The sequence below is a fragment of the Aulonocara sp. 'chitande type north' Nkhata Bay genome, linkage group LG8 (assembly GCF_057382095.1).
Source record: "Aulonocara sp. 'chitande type north' Nkhata Bay isolate Kocher_YH1m ecotype deep benthic linkage group LG8, A_spYH_male_GT1.1, whole genome shotgun sequence".
NCBI lineage: Eukaryota > Metazoa > Chordata > Actinopteri > Cichliformes > Cichlidae > Aulonocara > Aulonocara sp. 'chitande type north' Nkhata Bay.
In genome coordinates this window covers 3,779,458-3,796,446 of record NC_141351.1, presented here as the reverse complement: position 1 = coordinate 3,796,446, position 16,989 = coordinate 3,779,458, and the positions used below count along the sequence as shown (strand labels likewise).

Below are 16,989 nucleotides of genomic sequence, written 5' to 3'. Positions count from 1 at the left end.
TAAAAAGAGCTGAAGGAGCCTTTGCCATAAATAACAAAAACAAAAAATGTTATATGAAAACCTATAGATCACTTCTGTCAGTGGGTCATTTGTCGATGTCACTCCTGCACTCTGTCTCAATGCCAAACATGTACTGTTTGGTTACCTGGTTTCATTGCCTTTTGAATTTGTGTTTTGTGCAAGTAAAGGCTCACTGGAGTGGAACAAATAAAAACATAGGGCAGAGATGAGAGATGAGGTGAGTCAGCGATGACGGAGGGGTTCGGAGAGAGACGAGAGAAGCAGAGGGATGAAAAAACCGAGAAGGTGTTCACATGAGCTGGAAGACAACAACGAGAAAATATTTAATTTCATATTCTGTTTGCAGTGTGATTGTGTGCCAGACTGTGCTACTCTATTCTTGGCATCAGCCCTCTCTGCCAGTCTGTTACCATAACAAGACTATAAGTGTGAAACAGCTCCCACACACTGTCCGACACCACACATTTGTCAGAAACACAATCAAAATACTATTGCCAACGTTTTTATTTCTATTAAAGTTCATGTTAAGAGAAAAGACACTCATGTTATATCTGATCTTATAGATGAATATGTCATTTGTATCTGTGTCTAAACGCTTTATCTTAGATATTTCTTTTTTTAGCTTTCTAGTTCCAAATATAGCATGAAAATGTGTTCATAAAACAAATGAGCAACATTTGTCCGGCAGTGCTTCTCGTGGATACATCTGTCCAGATGTACACTGCATGACAGCAATTCTTTTTGAATCTTCCATTGATATTATCCCAAATAGTACTAATTATACAAATTCACTCACCATACATTCCCTGCCTGTTTCATTAGTTACATCATCCTACTACTGGGCTGGACCCCCCTTTAACTTAAGAACTGCGTTCTTTTTGGGATGCAGTGCATCCAGAAAGCATTATCAGCCTTACACCCTCTGCATCCCTATTCTCTTTGCAGTGGCAGTGCAAGAGCGTTCAGCTGTTTGCAGGCTTTTGAGGAGGCGCACCAGTCTTTGTCTAAGTGGAACCAACTATGTTAGCTAACATATTATATAATTTAAAATAAAACCTAATCTTTGTAAAATGTGTTAGTCTCCATATTTACGTTGCAGATTTGGAGCCAGGCTGTAACAACAGCGTTTCACTTGTTCCATATTTTCTAACATTAATGCCCTATATGAAACTTCCAAACTTCTTCCATTTACGAAAAATAGAGGCCATTGTGCTCACTGGGACCTTTAGCGTTGCAGAAATGTTTTGATACCATTCCCAAAATCGACGTCTCGATGCAATCCTGTCTCAGGTTTGTACAGAGAATTCCTCGGACTTGATGACTTCAAAGCTGGAACCCAACAAAATACTGATCAAGTAAAGCCCTGTGGATTGTTAAATGGACTGATTCTTATATAGCACTTTTCTACTCCAACCACTAACCTTCTGACCAGTAGATGACCTGCTCTACCTCCTGAGCTACAGCCACCCCAGGGACAGTATATGTGCTTACACTCTGGGGATGACGATAGATTATGCTGACCTGTAATTTGGAAACCTCTGAATTACAGCTGCTAATCATAAATTAGTTAGCTAACTAGTCCCACGATCCAACTTTAAGCAATTCATTTTGATACTTTACAGGTGCAAATTTATCTTACCCTAATTTGTAGGGACGGCCTTTAACACTAAAGACTGTAACACTGTATCTGATTGGCCAAAAAACATGATCGTGTTTAATTTCAATCAGTCAGTTTGAAAAACTGATCATGATTGCTCAATAAGAGTAGAAGGAGTGCCCTTTTATTTCAGTCGTTTTACCAATTTAGTTATACTGTGATCAATCTTAGCAGTAGCTTGTATTGCATTTACTTTACGTTTAGTATTTCAGTAAATGCAAATAAAATTTTGAATCAATTTTGCTGATACTGCTCACGTCTTTTCAACCATAGTCTCAATTGCCCAATTTCTAACGTATGACTTAAATCCTGTTCCTTTCTTTACATGAAAAAGCTGTTTGCTTTTAAGAATAAATGGCACTTGGCAGACTGTAGTATTTTCTTGTATGGTCAAACACTGACATGTGATGTTAAAAAGGTGTCTCCTTTTCATAAATAAATCATTTTTGTCCATCTTTGGAATCAGGTGGGAAGTGATACAACAAAAGGCCTTACTCGCTTGCATTAAAAAAATCCTGGGTCTAAAAGGTCTAAGTGCTTTGGGTAGAATTGGAGCTAAACTTGGTGCTATTAAGAGCAGTCTGGAAAAAGTCAAACTCAGTAACATCAGTTACACAGCAAATGCTTTCTAAATCAGCCAAAATTTGGGTAAAACTTATAATGGAAAACCACTTAGTGTAGTCAAATGAGCAAACGTTACTCCTTAAGTTGCATATGCTTGCTTTATGATCACATCTAATCTCCCTCTGGGGTCTAATATTTGTGCTGTTGTGCTGAGACTCACCTGGCCACAGCAGTGAACGCCAGCTCGACATTCAGTCCAGATTTTGCACTTGTCTCCATAAACGGCACTCCAAATTCCTGCATACAGAAAAATATCTTTTCAGGTGTGTGTGTGTGTGTGTGTGGCCATGCCACTTGTCTGTCTTTTACTGTGAGGACATAACGACCTAAATTGCAGAAAAATTAGACTTATGATTAATTTAAGATTGGAAGTATATTCGTGCCGAGGGGTTTATGACACCTGGGGAGGGATGAGAGGGTTGATGATCAATACTAATATTTCAAAAATACTTGTGATGGCTACTGAGGTTCCTGGCTTTCAAAACTAATTTTCTTGTCATTTTGTTGTAATTTGGAAAAAGAGCGAGAACGCAGAATGTGGTCGATGAGAGATGCTCCCAGGTGAAGCAATCTCATTCCGTGTACGTGTGAATATCTCAATATTCCTGCTGAGTTTGTTACCTTGACAGCTGCTGTGCGTCTGCCACACTACTCCATACCACTTCATATTTAGCCTTCTCTAACATGCCTCTCAGAGCTTATCTGAGCGAAACGGCCTGGAAAATTATGTTAGCAATCCCCCGTCATTTATTCCAAACAATAACAACATTATGTGCCTGTATGAATACATAAGGAGGGGGAGAGAATTTCAGGGTCAACTTTGCTGCATGAGCGGATTAAGTATAGTAAGTATTTTTTATTCTTGTTACATGTGTCAAACGTTATGTGTGCTATGTGTATAGGCACAAGTTTGTGTTATAGAAAGCTCACCTTTGCCAGTTTCTCCCCCTCTTCTCGCTTCACCACCCTGTCATGTGTCACGTCAGCCTAGAACATATGGGACAGACAGCACAGAATCAGAAACAATCACTTATATTCTTCTCACAGTGTCTTTAGTGTAGTTGGTCCTAATGACAAAATATGTTTTTTAATAAGCATAAAAAAATAAAGAGACTGTGACCCTCCTCGTTTTAGATGCTTGAGCTAGCAACTCTATAACAAGCACAATTTTTTTAGGACTGTTGCTATTTCATTAGCTCTGCTAATCTAGTTACCATATTAGCAAGTCGGTATGAGAACACAATGACCTAACTGGAAGAAAAATTTGGTTTATTATTTGTGTGAATACACGTCTTTGAACATAAAGCTTTTATTTACATTATATTCTTTTATTTTTTAGCAACTTCATGGCTATTTAATATATAATATTCGACTTTCAGTATTGGCTAGTAGCTAGCTTTCTGCTAGCTTAATTATTCTAGGGTTTACAGAAAATGCTATTACTGTAAATACAGCTGATAAAAGTGGAATTTACAGTCTAAAAACTAAGTCTACAGCAAGTATGTTACTGAGCAATTAGATACTGAACAGAAAAAGATACTTGGCATTAATTTAGGATTGTGACTAATGTAAGCCTTAGTCACGCTACAGTAAAAACAGGACAATAAGCTTGCAATTTAGCAAAAAAATTGGTAGTTGTTTGGGTGTTTTTGCTTTTGGAGGCTCACTGCAAGTCCTTGCAGCTAATAACTGGTTGCCCAGATGTTGATGATGCAACCATCAACCTCAGAGTGATCACTTTTAAATACGAGGCAGGAGTGGGAGGCAACCTGTCTAACTCAGATTGACTGAAATCCCTCTAAAACAGATTAGCCAAGGTTTGCAAATAACTGCCATATCATTTATACGTTGCAATCTGAGTCAGTCTGCGCTGATAAGCACAACCCATCTGTAATGCATGTCTTTGCAATAAGGTTGATTAAACAGGTTGTGTTCTGGTTATATCACTTTATAATCGCAAGGTTGCTGTGCGCATATTGCAGTTAAATTGCTACCCTGCAGCAACTACATTACTATTTGTGGAAGAATTTATGAATTCTTGTTTTAAATCTATGAGGTTCTGTCTAGACTCTAAATGTAAGTAGTTAATGTGAATTTCTGTTTAATGGGATTTTTTGTGCATTTAGTTGGTAAGAGATTTGCAATTCTTGTCAGTTTATCAAAGTTAATGGTTTAAACAGATTGAGGGCAACTGCCAACATGACCCCATTCAATGATAAACTTATTGCAGACCGACTCCATCCTATTGCCATTTTATTGCTGCTTTGACACACCAAAGTCAGTTTGAAGCCTGCAACAGATTGTGCATTGTTTCTTCAGAGCAACCATTTCAAACCAGTGAGGTCACAAGTTAACTGCACGTAGTTAGAATTATTTTGGTCATGTTACAGGATGCAACTACTGTTTTCTCTTGTGTGACTGCAGAAGAAAGAATATGAATATATTAACTAACTCTTCTTGAAGCTTCCACTGTTGCCACTAACTCCTGAGCAAAACATTTGTCTGGCTGGTTATGTTAAATGTCTAGCTTTGCTAGTTGTTAAGTGTTCCACTGTGTACAGCAGCTCCATAAAACCATAAATTTGAAGGCTAAAATCAAACAATGCTAAAAAGCTCATTAAAGCTGTAAACCTTTCCATTCATCAATATGAGCAACCACTTAATGTCACGCTCAAAGCGACTTGATTAGTTGCTAGTATTAATGTGAACTATTGATTAGTTAAGCTTTAATAATGTGCATTGTTTTGCTTTGTTCTGATATAATGATGTAACTACTGAAAACTTTTTGACATTGGAAAATCATTTCTATAAAAAAAAAATTTCCCCTGCTTTTGTGCATATCCATTACACTCTGGCTCAAGGCCCTACTATACCGCCTGTGATCCCTTCTTCCCACCCTCTATGAGTCCATCTGTCCATCTATCTCCCAGTGTTGGCAACAAGGTCTCACCTTGTTGCCCAGCAGCATGACGACCACATCCTGCTGGGCGTATTCATGAATCTCTGTCAGCCATGCCTGGAGATGGAAATAGAGCAAAGAGTGGTGAAGAAATTCAGAACAGGAGAGGATGAGCAGGAAAAACGGGTCGTTCAGAGGAGATAGGACTGATCGAGGGGTGGGATAGGAGATAAAGACTACTGACAAAGGAGACGAATGAATCCACTGAGAAGGAGAAAAAGGGAAAGAAAAGATTAATTTGTTGGTTGCTGCTCTTACTTCATCTTGTTCTCCCCTTCTCCCTCCTCCAGATCGTCCCCTCTTTGCCCCTTTTCTCTTTTCTTTTATGTCTATCCATCCATCTCCTTCCAATTACAGGTCAGTGGTCACTTCCCTTTTTGCTGGCTTGGTTAAAAAGCCCTTAATGTTTCTCACTCCTGCACACTAGCGTCTAATTTCCTACATCTTCCTACATACTTAACTGTTGCCATTTGTATACCAAAGAAAAAGCATGTTTCTATCCCACATTATTTCAGGTTTTTTGTGCAAATGGAAAATGTAAGTGAGCAAGTAGAACTGACTGAAATAAGATGACTGCAGCTAGAAGACAGAGAGAGATGTGATTAGTATAGGCAAATCCTTCTTTATTGTGAGCCACCAAGGAGAAGAACTTTAAATTTCAGTAAGCTGAGCGTATCAAGGCATTCCCAAACCAGCCGAGAGACATAATCTAACACATCCTTGTTTCACATGACTTGTGACCACACAGATAAACAGCTTGAAGTAGCAGTTTATCCTCAACCAGGAACGGGCAAACCTTTTCTGACTGAGAACCACAATCTAGGACTAGGAGGAGCCAATTCTCAGCCAGCCACTTCAAGAAAGACAACAAGACCACATTATTCTTAAAAAGCAGAGACTTTGTTCGAGACCACCAAACTAGATCGCCTCTGATGCTTGCCTCTGGCTACAAATCCTGTCCGATATAATTGGAAATACTGACAGTAACAGTACATTGTAATGATTATCCAGTACACTGGACAACCACTGGGCCTTTATGTGAAACTGATGTGCGCTTCAGTGGACAGGTGTTATGAATATATAACTCCTGGTGCACATCCTTTTTAAAGCAATCACTGCAACCTCATAGATATGCTGTGTATGTTGTGACACCTACAAGTTAGTTCACACCATTATCAAATGTAACTAATTTGATAGGTGGCTATGGCATTCGGTGTCTCTCATATATCAAAGATGTGATGTGTCTATTATAATGTGCATGAACTGGCCATTTGTTCAGTACAAATACTGCAATTTTGTTAAAATGTACACTTTAATTTTCATTTTAAATACTGACAAATTCGGAAAGAGTTCCACTCTTCTCCCATACGTCTGCTGTCCCTTATCTTTCAAGGTGCACTTGTTGAATTTTTATAATGATAATGATATTTCCTTGTTGGAATATCTTCTGTCCATGATTTATGACAGCAATCTGATGGCAGTGAGCCTCACACCATATAGCAAACACTCTCCCTATTTGTTGGTCTATTTAAGATTTGAACCTTCCCATTTCCCCCTTTAAAATGCCAATGCTGCTGCTGCAATTTTGCCTGCTCTTTCAGTCTGTCCATCACCCTTAAACATAGAAAAACTGCTGTGGTGTAACTTATTTGCAGGGATTGATGATTTTGGAGCCTTGATGACAACAATAACTAGCTATATTCTGCATCTTAACTAAAGGAAACATCTAATTAACACATCTGAACTTTGTAACAAGCCAAAGAGCTGGAAAATCAATTGAATATTCAAGTCAGTGATTTCTTTAAATGTTCTTTCTTTAAATCTTCTGCCATGTTTGCATTAGGAGACATGAAACCTTCCACCAATAACATTGATGCAATAATTAGCAACTCATGATGTACCTACATACAAATATATAAAGATAAGATACATTAAGTATTGTGGGTGATTTTGAAACCATAGGAGCAATGCAATCCAAGCTCTTTATTGGGATCCATATGAATATAAACCTTTCGTCAGCCAAAGATAAAAAAGCAGCAGGTTTGTTAACAGGTGGTCTCTGCCAGAAACAGGATGTATATTTTATTTATTACTTTTATTTGATTTTATCTAAAGTCCCATCCACTTCAAAAGTTTATGAATACCTTTTGGAGATAGGAAAACAGGATTATTAACACAGGCAATAATGATTTACAGTAATGCAGTTAGCTGGCCTACTTTCATGTTTCCAATTAGCCCAGGTGATTATGAAAACCATTTCAGTCGTGGTAATTACTAACCCCTAGTCTACGGGCTTTTGTGTGATTAAATCTAAATCCAGTCTGTTTTTTCCAACTTACAGATTTTCTTAGGTTGTGAATTTTTAAGAGGGTGTAGATACTTAATAATGAGCCGCAGAGGATAACAAGATTTGTATTAGCTTTTCTTATTTTCTGTTCACAGACAATCCTAAAGGACTGCAAGATACTGTGGGAGTCTTCTATTAAGCCTAAGGATAACTATGAGCAGAATCTGAGAGCTTGTGCAACATTTAAAAGTATCTGTGCTGTCTGAAAGAGGAGAACATGAAGGTTACACTGTTGTCACATAAAAAGGGAATTAATTTCATCAGCACAATGGTGACATGCGGTACGTCCTTCATGGCAGCATCCACAAAAAAGATGCATGCTGTCTTTCCTCAACACACTATGAAGAGAACATTCTTCATGAAGGACAGTGTTACCTTAAAAAACCTGATAAACTAATTTGCAAAAACAAAGAAGAGAACTGTGCTGGTGATGCAAATAAAAAGCAATCAAAAAGGTCTTTGGTTACATGCACATGTTTCCCTATTCAGATTAAAAGATTTTCAAATCAACTGGCGCCTTTAATTGGAGCAGTGTGACCTGGCATAAAAGTGATGAATATGTCATGCATTTGTCTTCTGCTTTGGCACAGCATTAATCAGCACCCAGAAGATGGATATCTATCATCTGCTGAGTGCACTAGTTGTCATTAATGTGTTCCTCTTGATTTATTAGCATACATACAATGTATGCCATCAAAGAGAAAAGGGTTAATACAGACGTTTATGAGAGTCACAATAAATTTGGCATAAAGGAGGGTAGCTTTAAAGGTACAGTGTGTAAAATCTCTCGACCAGAGGTCAGTAGATATCAGATTGCAGTCAAATGAATTCTGTTTTCTTACCCCTCCCACCATTCAGCTGTAGTGAGTGCAGGATGTCAGTCCACTGTTGACCTCATGTGTCAATCCATAATTTTCACATGATGTCAGTACTGCAGTCCTTTGCCCTCCAGCCACCCTTTGAACCTTAACCTCTCCTAACCTGGCCTTACAGGCCAAATCATACCAATCCCTGCTTCTCCACTGCATTCAGTAGTGGCCCATACTTTGAAAGCTTTCATCCTGACAGCATCGTAAGGTGAGCAATTCTCTGTAACATACACCTAGTGTCATCAAACTGGAGCTCTGGCAGAGACGTCGCCATTTTCATGGATTTAAACAAAGCTGCCGGGGCAGAATATGGAACACCCAACCTAAAATTTGTAGTTTCTTTTCATATCTTCATTTTTTCTCCATTGATAGATATTTTATGTAGTCTTAAAATACCTACTGTCCTAAAACACTTTTGTCCTAAAATACTACAGACTGTATGGGCTGACCTCTGGCTGAAAGTGGCAATTTAATCTGTATTAGCTGGCATAGCATTAGCTTATAACTACCTCATGTTGTTTAGTCAGCTCTTTGTCAGCTGTCTGTAGACAGCAGGGTCACATAACTCATCTGCTGGCAATTAGAAATTGCAATATTGAGAATAAATGAGCATTTTATGCACATTTCTGTCTGTTAGAGCCCTGACTACTGTTCAGGAGGTGAGGCTTGAGGCGAGGAGGAAGAGGATGACATTTTATCCAGATGCCGGTCATGCTGTCTCTCGCTTTCTTAGATGATAAAACACAGGTATGGTCCCTCATATCTTTAACCTGAAGGTGCAGACACAAATTAAAAGTTGCCTACAAAGCACACGAACGCCTATCAGTTCTTTCCTCCTCCACCTCTAGTATACTATATATGTGGGCGATCTCTAGCCGCATATATAGAACATAATTAGATTATGGAGCAGCGATGTCCGTCTCGGCCCATGTATGGTGGCTACATAATTACAAAGTAATCAATGTATATTTATGAGTACATTCAGGTACAGTCAGTCACTGTACAAAGGGGCAAAAGAGTGATATTAGTGACAGAGGCTGAAATGAGAGGCCGTACCAAGGCCCAGTATAAGAGTAATTTTAAACTGTAAACAAATATCAGAATCAGAATAATTTCCCCTAGGGATCAATAGAGTATTTTTCGTTACAGTGCTCCATTATAAACAAACATTAACAGAGACAGACAACACACTAACTAAGAATAGCACAATATATACATAAAAGTCACTTATTAATAAATATGGAGCTTGAGCTGAGTATAATAGGTGTGCTTTAGGAGTTTGCCTTTAAAACAAACTAATCCGCTCTTCAGCTTTGAAGCTGCCACTTTTAGAAATGTATGTCCCAACACATTTACATTAAAAAAAAGCTATCTGCATATTTTCTGGAGTGACGTAAAACAATTTCTTCTTGCTGACATTAAAATCAGGAAATGATGTATCCCACGGCATTTTTTAATGTTAGCAATAATATCTCAAATACACTTCCAAGAACTCCTCCAAAAACCCTGCCGACGTGTCCCTGGCTGTCATGCTCACATTACGGTTTCCTCGAAAAATCCGAGGAGTTCCTTTAATCATTTTGCCAGCAAACCTGAGGGGATCAAACTGCCAAATCTCTCAATTTTCTGCAGCGCAATGCTGTGCACACCTCTGTTGATCCTGTTTCTGTGCTCAGCTGTTGTGAACAAACCTCTCTTGTCAACTTCAAGACAAACATCTTCAGTTTTCCCACATTATTTATGAATGCTGTATTTTACAGTACTGGACCTTACATTGTTTGGCAGTTTTCTTATTGTTTTGAAAAATTCTCCGCAAGAGTGTTACCAGTGATGTGTGACACAGAAAGTGATATAACCCCAAACATAACACAAATAGAAAGAGCCAGCTGGGCACAGAGATACCGTTAACATTTCAAGCATCAATAAGCACACATTGACTGAGCAGGAAGCGAGGCAAATATTTTTCATTGCTACTGGATGAAACAGGAAGGAAAAAAAGGTTAGGTGTCTCGCACATGCATTTCCTTCCCCCCCCCCTTGTGTGTATCATCAAGAAACGACTACTCCGAGAAGCAGTAATCCTCGCTCTCGTCTGTAGATTTACAGTGTCCTGTGAGGTTTACATCGCTTCATTACGCCAAGATTAATGTACTGAGCTCTGACCTAGCAGACCCAGCTCCCAACAACACGCGAACCTGCCAATTACTCACACAGCCTTGAAAGATCCCGGCAGTCTGTGGGTGGATTATGGGGAAGTGAGGGAAGGAACGCTGCTTCTGAAGTGAAGGGATCAAACTTCAAAGGAATCGCTGTCGATGCTGAGCGTTAAGAGTTCCTGCAGTACGTGCGAACATGTGTGAAAACACATGTAGTGTACATGTGACGGCTTGTAACACGTGGGCAAGATTTACAGCCTTGATAAAGATTTCAGTTTGACACTTTGTGTACAACTGCAGAGTCTGTACAAAGAGTCATGGGAGACTGGCACTCCCTGGACGCTCTGTTTGAGGGTTATACTGAATGTCCTGACTGTGGTTTTCACTTTGTGGGCTGCTTAGCATTGGTGTTCAAAAAAAAAGAAAGAGGTAAACAACTTCAAAATGTTACTGCACACCATGCTAAGAAAAAGGGCAGCAGTCGCTAGAAGTCAGCAGATCATGCCAGGGTGTAATTTGAATATTGCTACAGCTTCCTTGAACCTTGTAAATCTCTTCCAAATACAAAACTGTCATCTGGTGTTTCCAAAATTCACCTCGCTCATGACAGACTCATCAAAATACGATGTCACTGTGATTAGCAATTCTGATATTCACAGAAAAGCAGGTATAGATAATTCTCCACAAACATGCCCTATAAACAGTACAGTCTCAGCGGTATGTGAAATACTTATGAACTGCTATCTATAGATTTGTGGTCTTGGACACAAATTTCCGTTGTTTTCATTTACTCTTACTGGGCGGTTTAATATCTACTGGTTTGTTTCTGATGTCAGACAAAAAAGTTTCGACAGGACAAGAGAGTCTGAATCTGGGGGTTGTGAGAGATTTATGAAGTGCGCTGCTTTTCGGTCTGGTTACTGCCATAATGCCACCGGATACCGGTACCCATCCCTACTTTTGACAGGAAGTAAGCCCTGACAAAACCAGGCTCAGGGAGGAGTAGCCATCTGGGCAGATGGCCTGCCTACTACAGATACCTTACTGACAACTTAAGGACCCAGCACACAATATATTCCTCCACGCATGACTTTTCAATTTTATTTTGGTAGTCTGAACATTTGATTTGGGACATGCAAAAGTAACGCATCTTCCTTTGTTATTTAGCACTTTTAGCAAGTAGAGTGTTGTCATGTGCTCTCTCTTCACTATTGTGACTGGTAAACGGTCAAAAATGTGGCTCTTCCATGGCAAACAAAAAATGCCATCTGAATTCTCATGGGACTTCATTATGCTATTTTCAGCTGTTTCCTTTCTAGACTAAGGCAGGGGTGGGCAATTCCAGGCCTCGAGGGCTGGTGTCCTGCAGGTTTTAGATCTTGGGTCAACACACCTGAATCACATGATTAGTTCATTACCAGGCCTCTGGAGAACTTCAGGACATGTTGAGGAGCTAATTTAGCCATTTAAATCAGCTGTGTTGGTTCAAGGACACATCTAAAACCTGCAGGGACACCGGCCCTCGAGGCCTGGAGTTGCCCACCCCTGGACTAAGGTGTTACTTAGTAAAGCTATACTGATGTAATCCCAGTAGATGATATGTTGCTATTCCTGTGTTCAATTCTAAACACTCAAATCTGATCTTGGACCTGCTGCTTCTAATGTCTGACAAGAATTCATTTTTAACTGTGACAAATCTGTCGATCTAATGCACTCCCATCCTTCACCTCTACTGCAGCTCTTTTAGTGTTTCATCTATGTGTCACACTCCTCATTCTCACTTCTTTACTTCTTCTCCACTCCTGTGCTGTTCATAAAAAGCAGGCAATGAAATTTGTCAGTGTGTAATGATCAGATGCTACGCAGATTATATGTCAACATCAGCTTATTTGAACACATCGACCTATCAGTGACGTACTGATCCACCCCATAAGGGATAAATGTGCCATGTGCCATCTTACAGATGATTTACATTAATATAATGATCAGGTGTAACTTGGAAGTCCCTGCTTTGTTGTAATAAGAATATTTCCAAACCAATCACACAGCCATCTTCACCACCCTCACTATCTCCTGTTGCTGTGGCAGCAACAGGAGATAGTGAGGGTGGTGAAGATTGCTCCACCTTCTCGTGGCCTCTGGTGCACCTTATGCTATCTGAAGCCTAGTTAACCATTTGTTAACTATTGTTTTTTTGTGTTTGCATGCCAAAAACCATAACTCTGATGACTTGTTTGGTAGCTTTCTCCAGCACTGTGTAGGCAGAAGAATATATAAAATATTTAATATTAAGAAAAAAACTTTTTTCTTAATTCATTATTTTTTATTAAAATAATTAGTCATGTAATAAAATAAATTCTGCATATTCATGAAATAATATCGGAAAGATTAGTAAGCAACATTAAAAGTAACATTAATATAAGTAAGTAACATTACCTAATGTTATCAACTGTATAGGAAGTAAGTCTGTCTTACTTATATAAGACAGACGTGCATTAACTAAAGTTGAGATGTGATTCAATGCATCTTTAATGAGGCATAGTAAAACTAATGGCAATTGTCAGGATACTCACAAATGTCACAAATGTCAAAAAGTAACAATGTTTCCTCTTTGGTATTTTGTGGTCTGGAACAAAGAGAGAGACGAGCTAACTGAGTAATATTACCAGGATTTGAGCATCCACCGCTTGAGTGGCTAAAAATGTCCTTGGCAGCAGCTCCAGGGTTTATGAAGCAGAGATGATTTAAACTCTTGAAAACAAACACCAAAAATCATTGAGAGTGCTTATTTTTGAATATGGTACTCTATATGGGGCACTATGAGGGAGGCTTTCAAAATGGAAAAGCATCAGTGTTCGCCAAAGACTGTGTATTCTTTTTACACATCTTATATATATTCCACACACACACAGTGGAAAAACTCTTTGGTTAAAGATGCTGTAATTATGAAAATAACAGCAAGTCGTTTAATTACGATTTCTAGTCTAGTCTCTAGTATACTGCCATGGTTAGCTTCTTAGCTTAAATACCTTTCATGTAAACAACTAGACACTGAGAGATGTTGCTCTTACTCCATGCTATTATGAAAGCAGCTGCTCATCAAGCCTGACTGGAGTGTGTGTTTGAGTGCACATGTGTTATTGTGTGTGAAATGAGGACCTGTGTGTGAAATGTGGGTTTCTGGGCGTTAGTTTGGGGAAGCTGTGGTCAGATTTAGGGGAGGAAACACCCATTGAGCTTTATAAAGACAGGAGAGTGAAATAGATTAGCCCAGGCTGAAAGACAACAGCGATCTAAGCAACACCGGAGGTAAACAACATCTTACATTTCATGCTTTGCATTGGATCTCTTTTACTTAAGCTGTAAGTACATTGTAAACATACCATTGTCATTCATTTCCCAAGAGCTGCACTACGTTAAACGTAACTTCATTTACTAACTTAAGCAATCAGCTTTTATCAGTGAATGTGATGTTTAGTAATTTAATTGCATACTCATGTGGAAAGAAGTAGTTGTTTTGTTTTGTTTTTCAAAGTAGAGGCTAAAGAAACCAATGGTGAAACTCATAAGTAATAAGGTTTGGGTTTAACTGAAGCCAGTTGGTGAACTGAAGGAACACATCTGAGACATTTCATTTTCTATGTGATTGCAGTGTTGAGGCCAATAAAACAGAAGTGTTTCAGCAATTAACTGTCAACAGGAAGATTCACACAGCATATGAGTGTTGACATAGTAGCCACAGTGTCTGTTGTGAAAAGAAAGCTGTTGTGAAACACAAATTTGAGAAGTCAAGACGGGCATCTGCTCTTCCTCTTTTTAACCTTGAAACATCCTAAGTGCCCCCACCCTCTCTCTATATATATGTGTTTTTCTTCACAGGCTTATCTGCACACTAATGTCCCAAGATGAACAAGACAAAATACCCCAATGCTTGTAACGGCACTGCTACTCCAGCACTTGCCAATGGTATTGATGAGTGGGGCCAGATGAGTCAAAATGTGGTTATAGGGAATCAGGTGATCCTCAGAAAGAAAAACAGAGGGCTCAAAGAGAGGTCACCACACAGCCTGGAGCCCAGCAGAGCGCGTCCTTTGTCAGCAGTGTCCACCTCTAATGTGACAACAAACAAGATCAAGAAGGAACCACAGCCTTCTGAGCGTAGCGCATCGCTCCCGCAAACCCCTGTAGCATCCTGTGATCCAGTGAAACGCTACTCCTGCCCCCCCATGGGGATCTCACCATCACCAAGTCACTCCTCATCTTCCTCCACCTCTTCCACCACCTCATCCTGCTCCTCCCCTTCTCCAGTTAAGACATCGTTTATCATCGGCCACGACCCTCTAGGCTGGAAGTTGCATCCCAAGTCCAGCTCGCTCAACCCCCGAGCTCGTGCTAACAGGCTCTCCCTGCAGATTCCCCTCCCCACAATCCCTGATGTTAACCCTCTGAAACCAGAGCCATTACCTAAAACCAAACCCGCCCTTAAACCCAAACCCTCACGACGACGCCACTCTGACTCAGAAGCTTTCCTCCAATCTCAGAGGATCCAAATGCCCGCGGTGACGCTGGATGAACTCTGCGCTGTGCATCTTCGCCCGCTTGCCCTTTCAGATGAGTCTGACGATGTGTTCAGTGAGGGGAATGAAAAAGACCCCAGGGTGACCCCTCGCAAAATACCGCCACCCGTTCTGGAAAAAACAGCCATGGCTAAACAAATAGCACAACTTATTGCTTATTCACGCCTGGGCTGTAAAAGCGACAAAGATGAAAACATTTATACCAGGATCATAAAGCCAAAACTTAAACATTCACATCACAGTGTGGACCACAACAGAATACATGCAACAAAAAATGGTAAGTGCTCAAAGAAAATCTCACAATAATCATGCTTATTATGTGTTAAAGGGACAACTCATTAACTTTATAGTAGACTGTCACTGACTTGTGACAGTGACAGAGCAACAATTCTAATATTCTGGTACAGGCATAACTTTACATCCAGACTAAACTTATTCCTTCTGCGTGTCATATGCATGAATAGCAACTTCATCAATATAGAGTTTACATATTAATTGTATGAACCAGTGGGAAGTAATTTGGTGCTATGGGTCGTAATGACGACTGGAACAGTGTTGGTAGCAGTTTGCTTTTCTTCACCTGCACTGGAACGTTTAATTCCAGCTAATAATTTTAAAAAATGGTATTAGTGTAGTGGAAATACAGTGATTACTTGCGCAATAACATTATATCAAAATCTAGAAATGTTGATCCAACATTGCAAAAGCATATGTTTTAGAGAAACTAATGAAAAGTATAGATACGCAGAGATAGCAACAAAGTTACCTTTGGTGTTGGAGCCTTGACGCAGTAGCTTTGTTTTACAGTGGGGTTAATCCTATCCCTACCCCCATTTAAAGTTTCACTTTTGTTTACTGAATAGTTTTGGGATTTGTTTGGCTTTTTGCCTGATTAAGGTCTAGAGCCAAAAACGTATGCACGTTCATGAAAGTGAATTTGTTACCTCTGAACACGACACATGGCATTGCCCTTGCAGAAGTTCTAAGTGCAGATGTCTGAGTATCTTGATTTACTTTTGATTGATTTCCTTTATGAGGTGCTGAGATGACATGCAAGCATTTAAGTGGAAATCGATAGTAACATCATCCCCTGTTTTTCAGGCATGCAGCAACTTCACATCAGCTGCGACAGTGAGAGGTCCACCCCACGCTTCCCGGGCTGAGAGATCTAAGAGATAGGAACTGAAAAGACCTCTAATCATTGACTCCACGTCCCATCTAGAGTAGAATAATTCTTCTTCTCTGTTGAGGAGACTTTTAATTTGTTCTTTTTATCAATTTATGGGGATGAAGTAATAGCTGTATTGGAAAAAACAAGGTGTGCAGATGATGAAATTACTGCAGCTTATAATTACATAAGCATTACTTACGGTGTAATACTCTGTGGTAAAATCTGAATATATCTATGTAGGCAAGGTGCAATGACAAAGGATAGGGCTAGGTAAACAGGAAATGAGCTGTTCTAGCTGGAGATGCACATACAATTGTATTGCTCATTTTAGCTTCTCAAGTGATGACTTATTAATTGAGCTTTTAAGTATACCTGTATCCTACATGCAATATCTTTATAAATTAAAAAAATCAAATATGATTGAAATTATTGGCTGATCATATGGTCTGATGTTTTTGACACTAAACATGAATTTCACCTGCTATCCTCCCCTTCAGCCTCAGCATATCTTTAATAATATAAAGCACACAAACCTCAGTCTGTTTACCAGCAGACACACTCACAATGTGAATGTGATGCAGCTAAGAATCGGTCTTCCCTTTCACTGT

General features: G+C 39.4%; 2 protein-coding genes across 5 annotated transcripts in view; one reads left to right on the top strand and one right to left on the bottom strand.

The window, feature by feature from the left end:
- Positions 1 to 16,989, bottom strand: part of rab26 (RAB26, member RAS oncogene family) — a 112,723-nt gene that overhangs the window by 4,829 nt on the left and 90,905 nt on the right. Inside the window, exons 6-9 of one of the 2 annotated variants that reach the window (XR_015130686.1) lie at positions 5,253 to 5,318; positions 3,233 to 3,289; positions 2,463 to 2,539; positions 146 to 319 (exon numbers count right to left, since the gene is read on the bottom strand). Coding sequence is in view for 1 of the 2 variants with exons in the window: in XM_086302826.1 (XP_086158952.1) it covers positions 2,463 to 2,539; positions 3,233 to 3,289; positions 5,253 to 5,318 (200 nt within the window). In the remaining variant the exon portion in view is untranslated. The remainder of the gene's footprint in view (positions 1 to 145; positions 320 to 2,462; positions 2,540 to 3,232; positions 3,290 to 5,252; positions 5,319 to 16,989) is intronic. The other variant, XM_086302826.1, reaches the window with a different exon arrangement.
- LOC147322868 (uncharacterized) lies at positions 2,975 to 16,816 on the top strand. 3 transcript variants are annotated; one of them, XM_086302824.1, is made up of 4 exons: positions 2,975 to 3,147; positions 9,115 to 9,224; positions 14,513 to 15,487; positions 16,312 to 16,816. In XM_086302824.1, exons 3-4 carry the CDS (start codon positions 14,539 to 14,541, stop codon positions 16,371 to 16,373), a joined length of 1,011 nt encoding a protein of 336 aa, XP_086158950.1. In that variant the 5' UTR covers positions 2,975 to 3,147; positions 9,115 to 9,224; positions 14,513 to 14,538; the 3' UTR covers positions 16,374 to 16,816. The 3 variants fall into 3 exon arrangements, with proteins under 3 accessions (XP_086158950.1, XP_086158949.1, XP_086158951.1); XM_086302823.1 differs by lacking the exons at positions 2,975 to 3,147; positions 9,115 to 9,224 and adding an exon at positions 13,876 to 13,942; XM_086302825.1 differs by lacking the exons at positions 2,975 to 3,147; positions 9,115 to 9,224 and adding an exon at positions 13,894 to 13,995.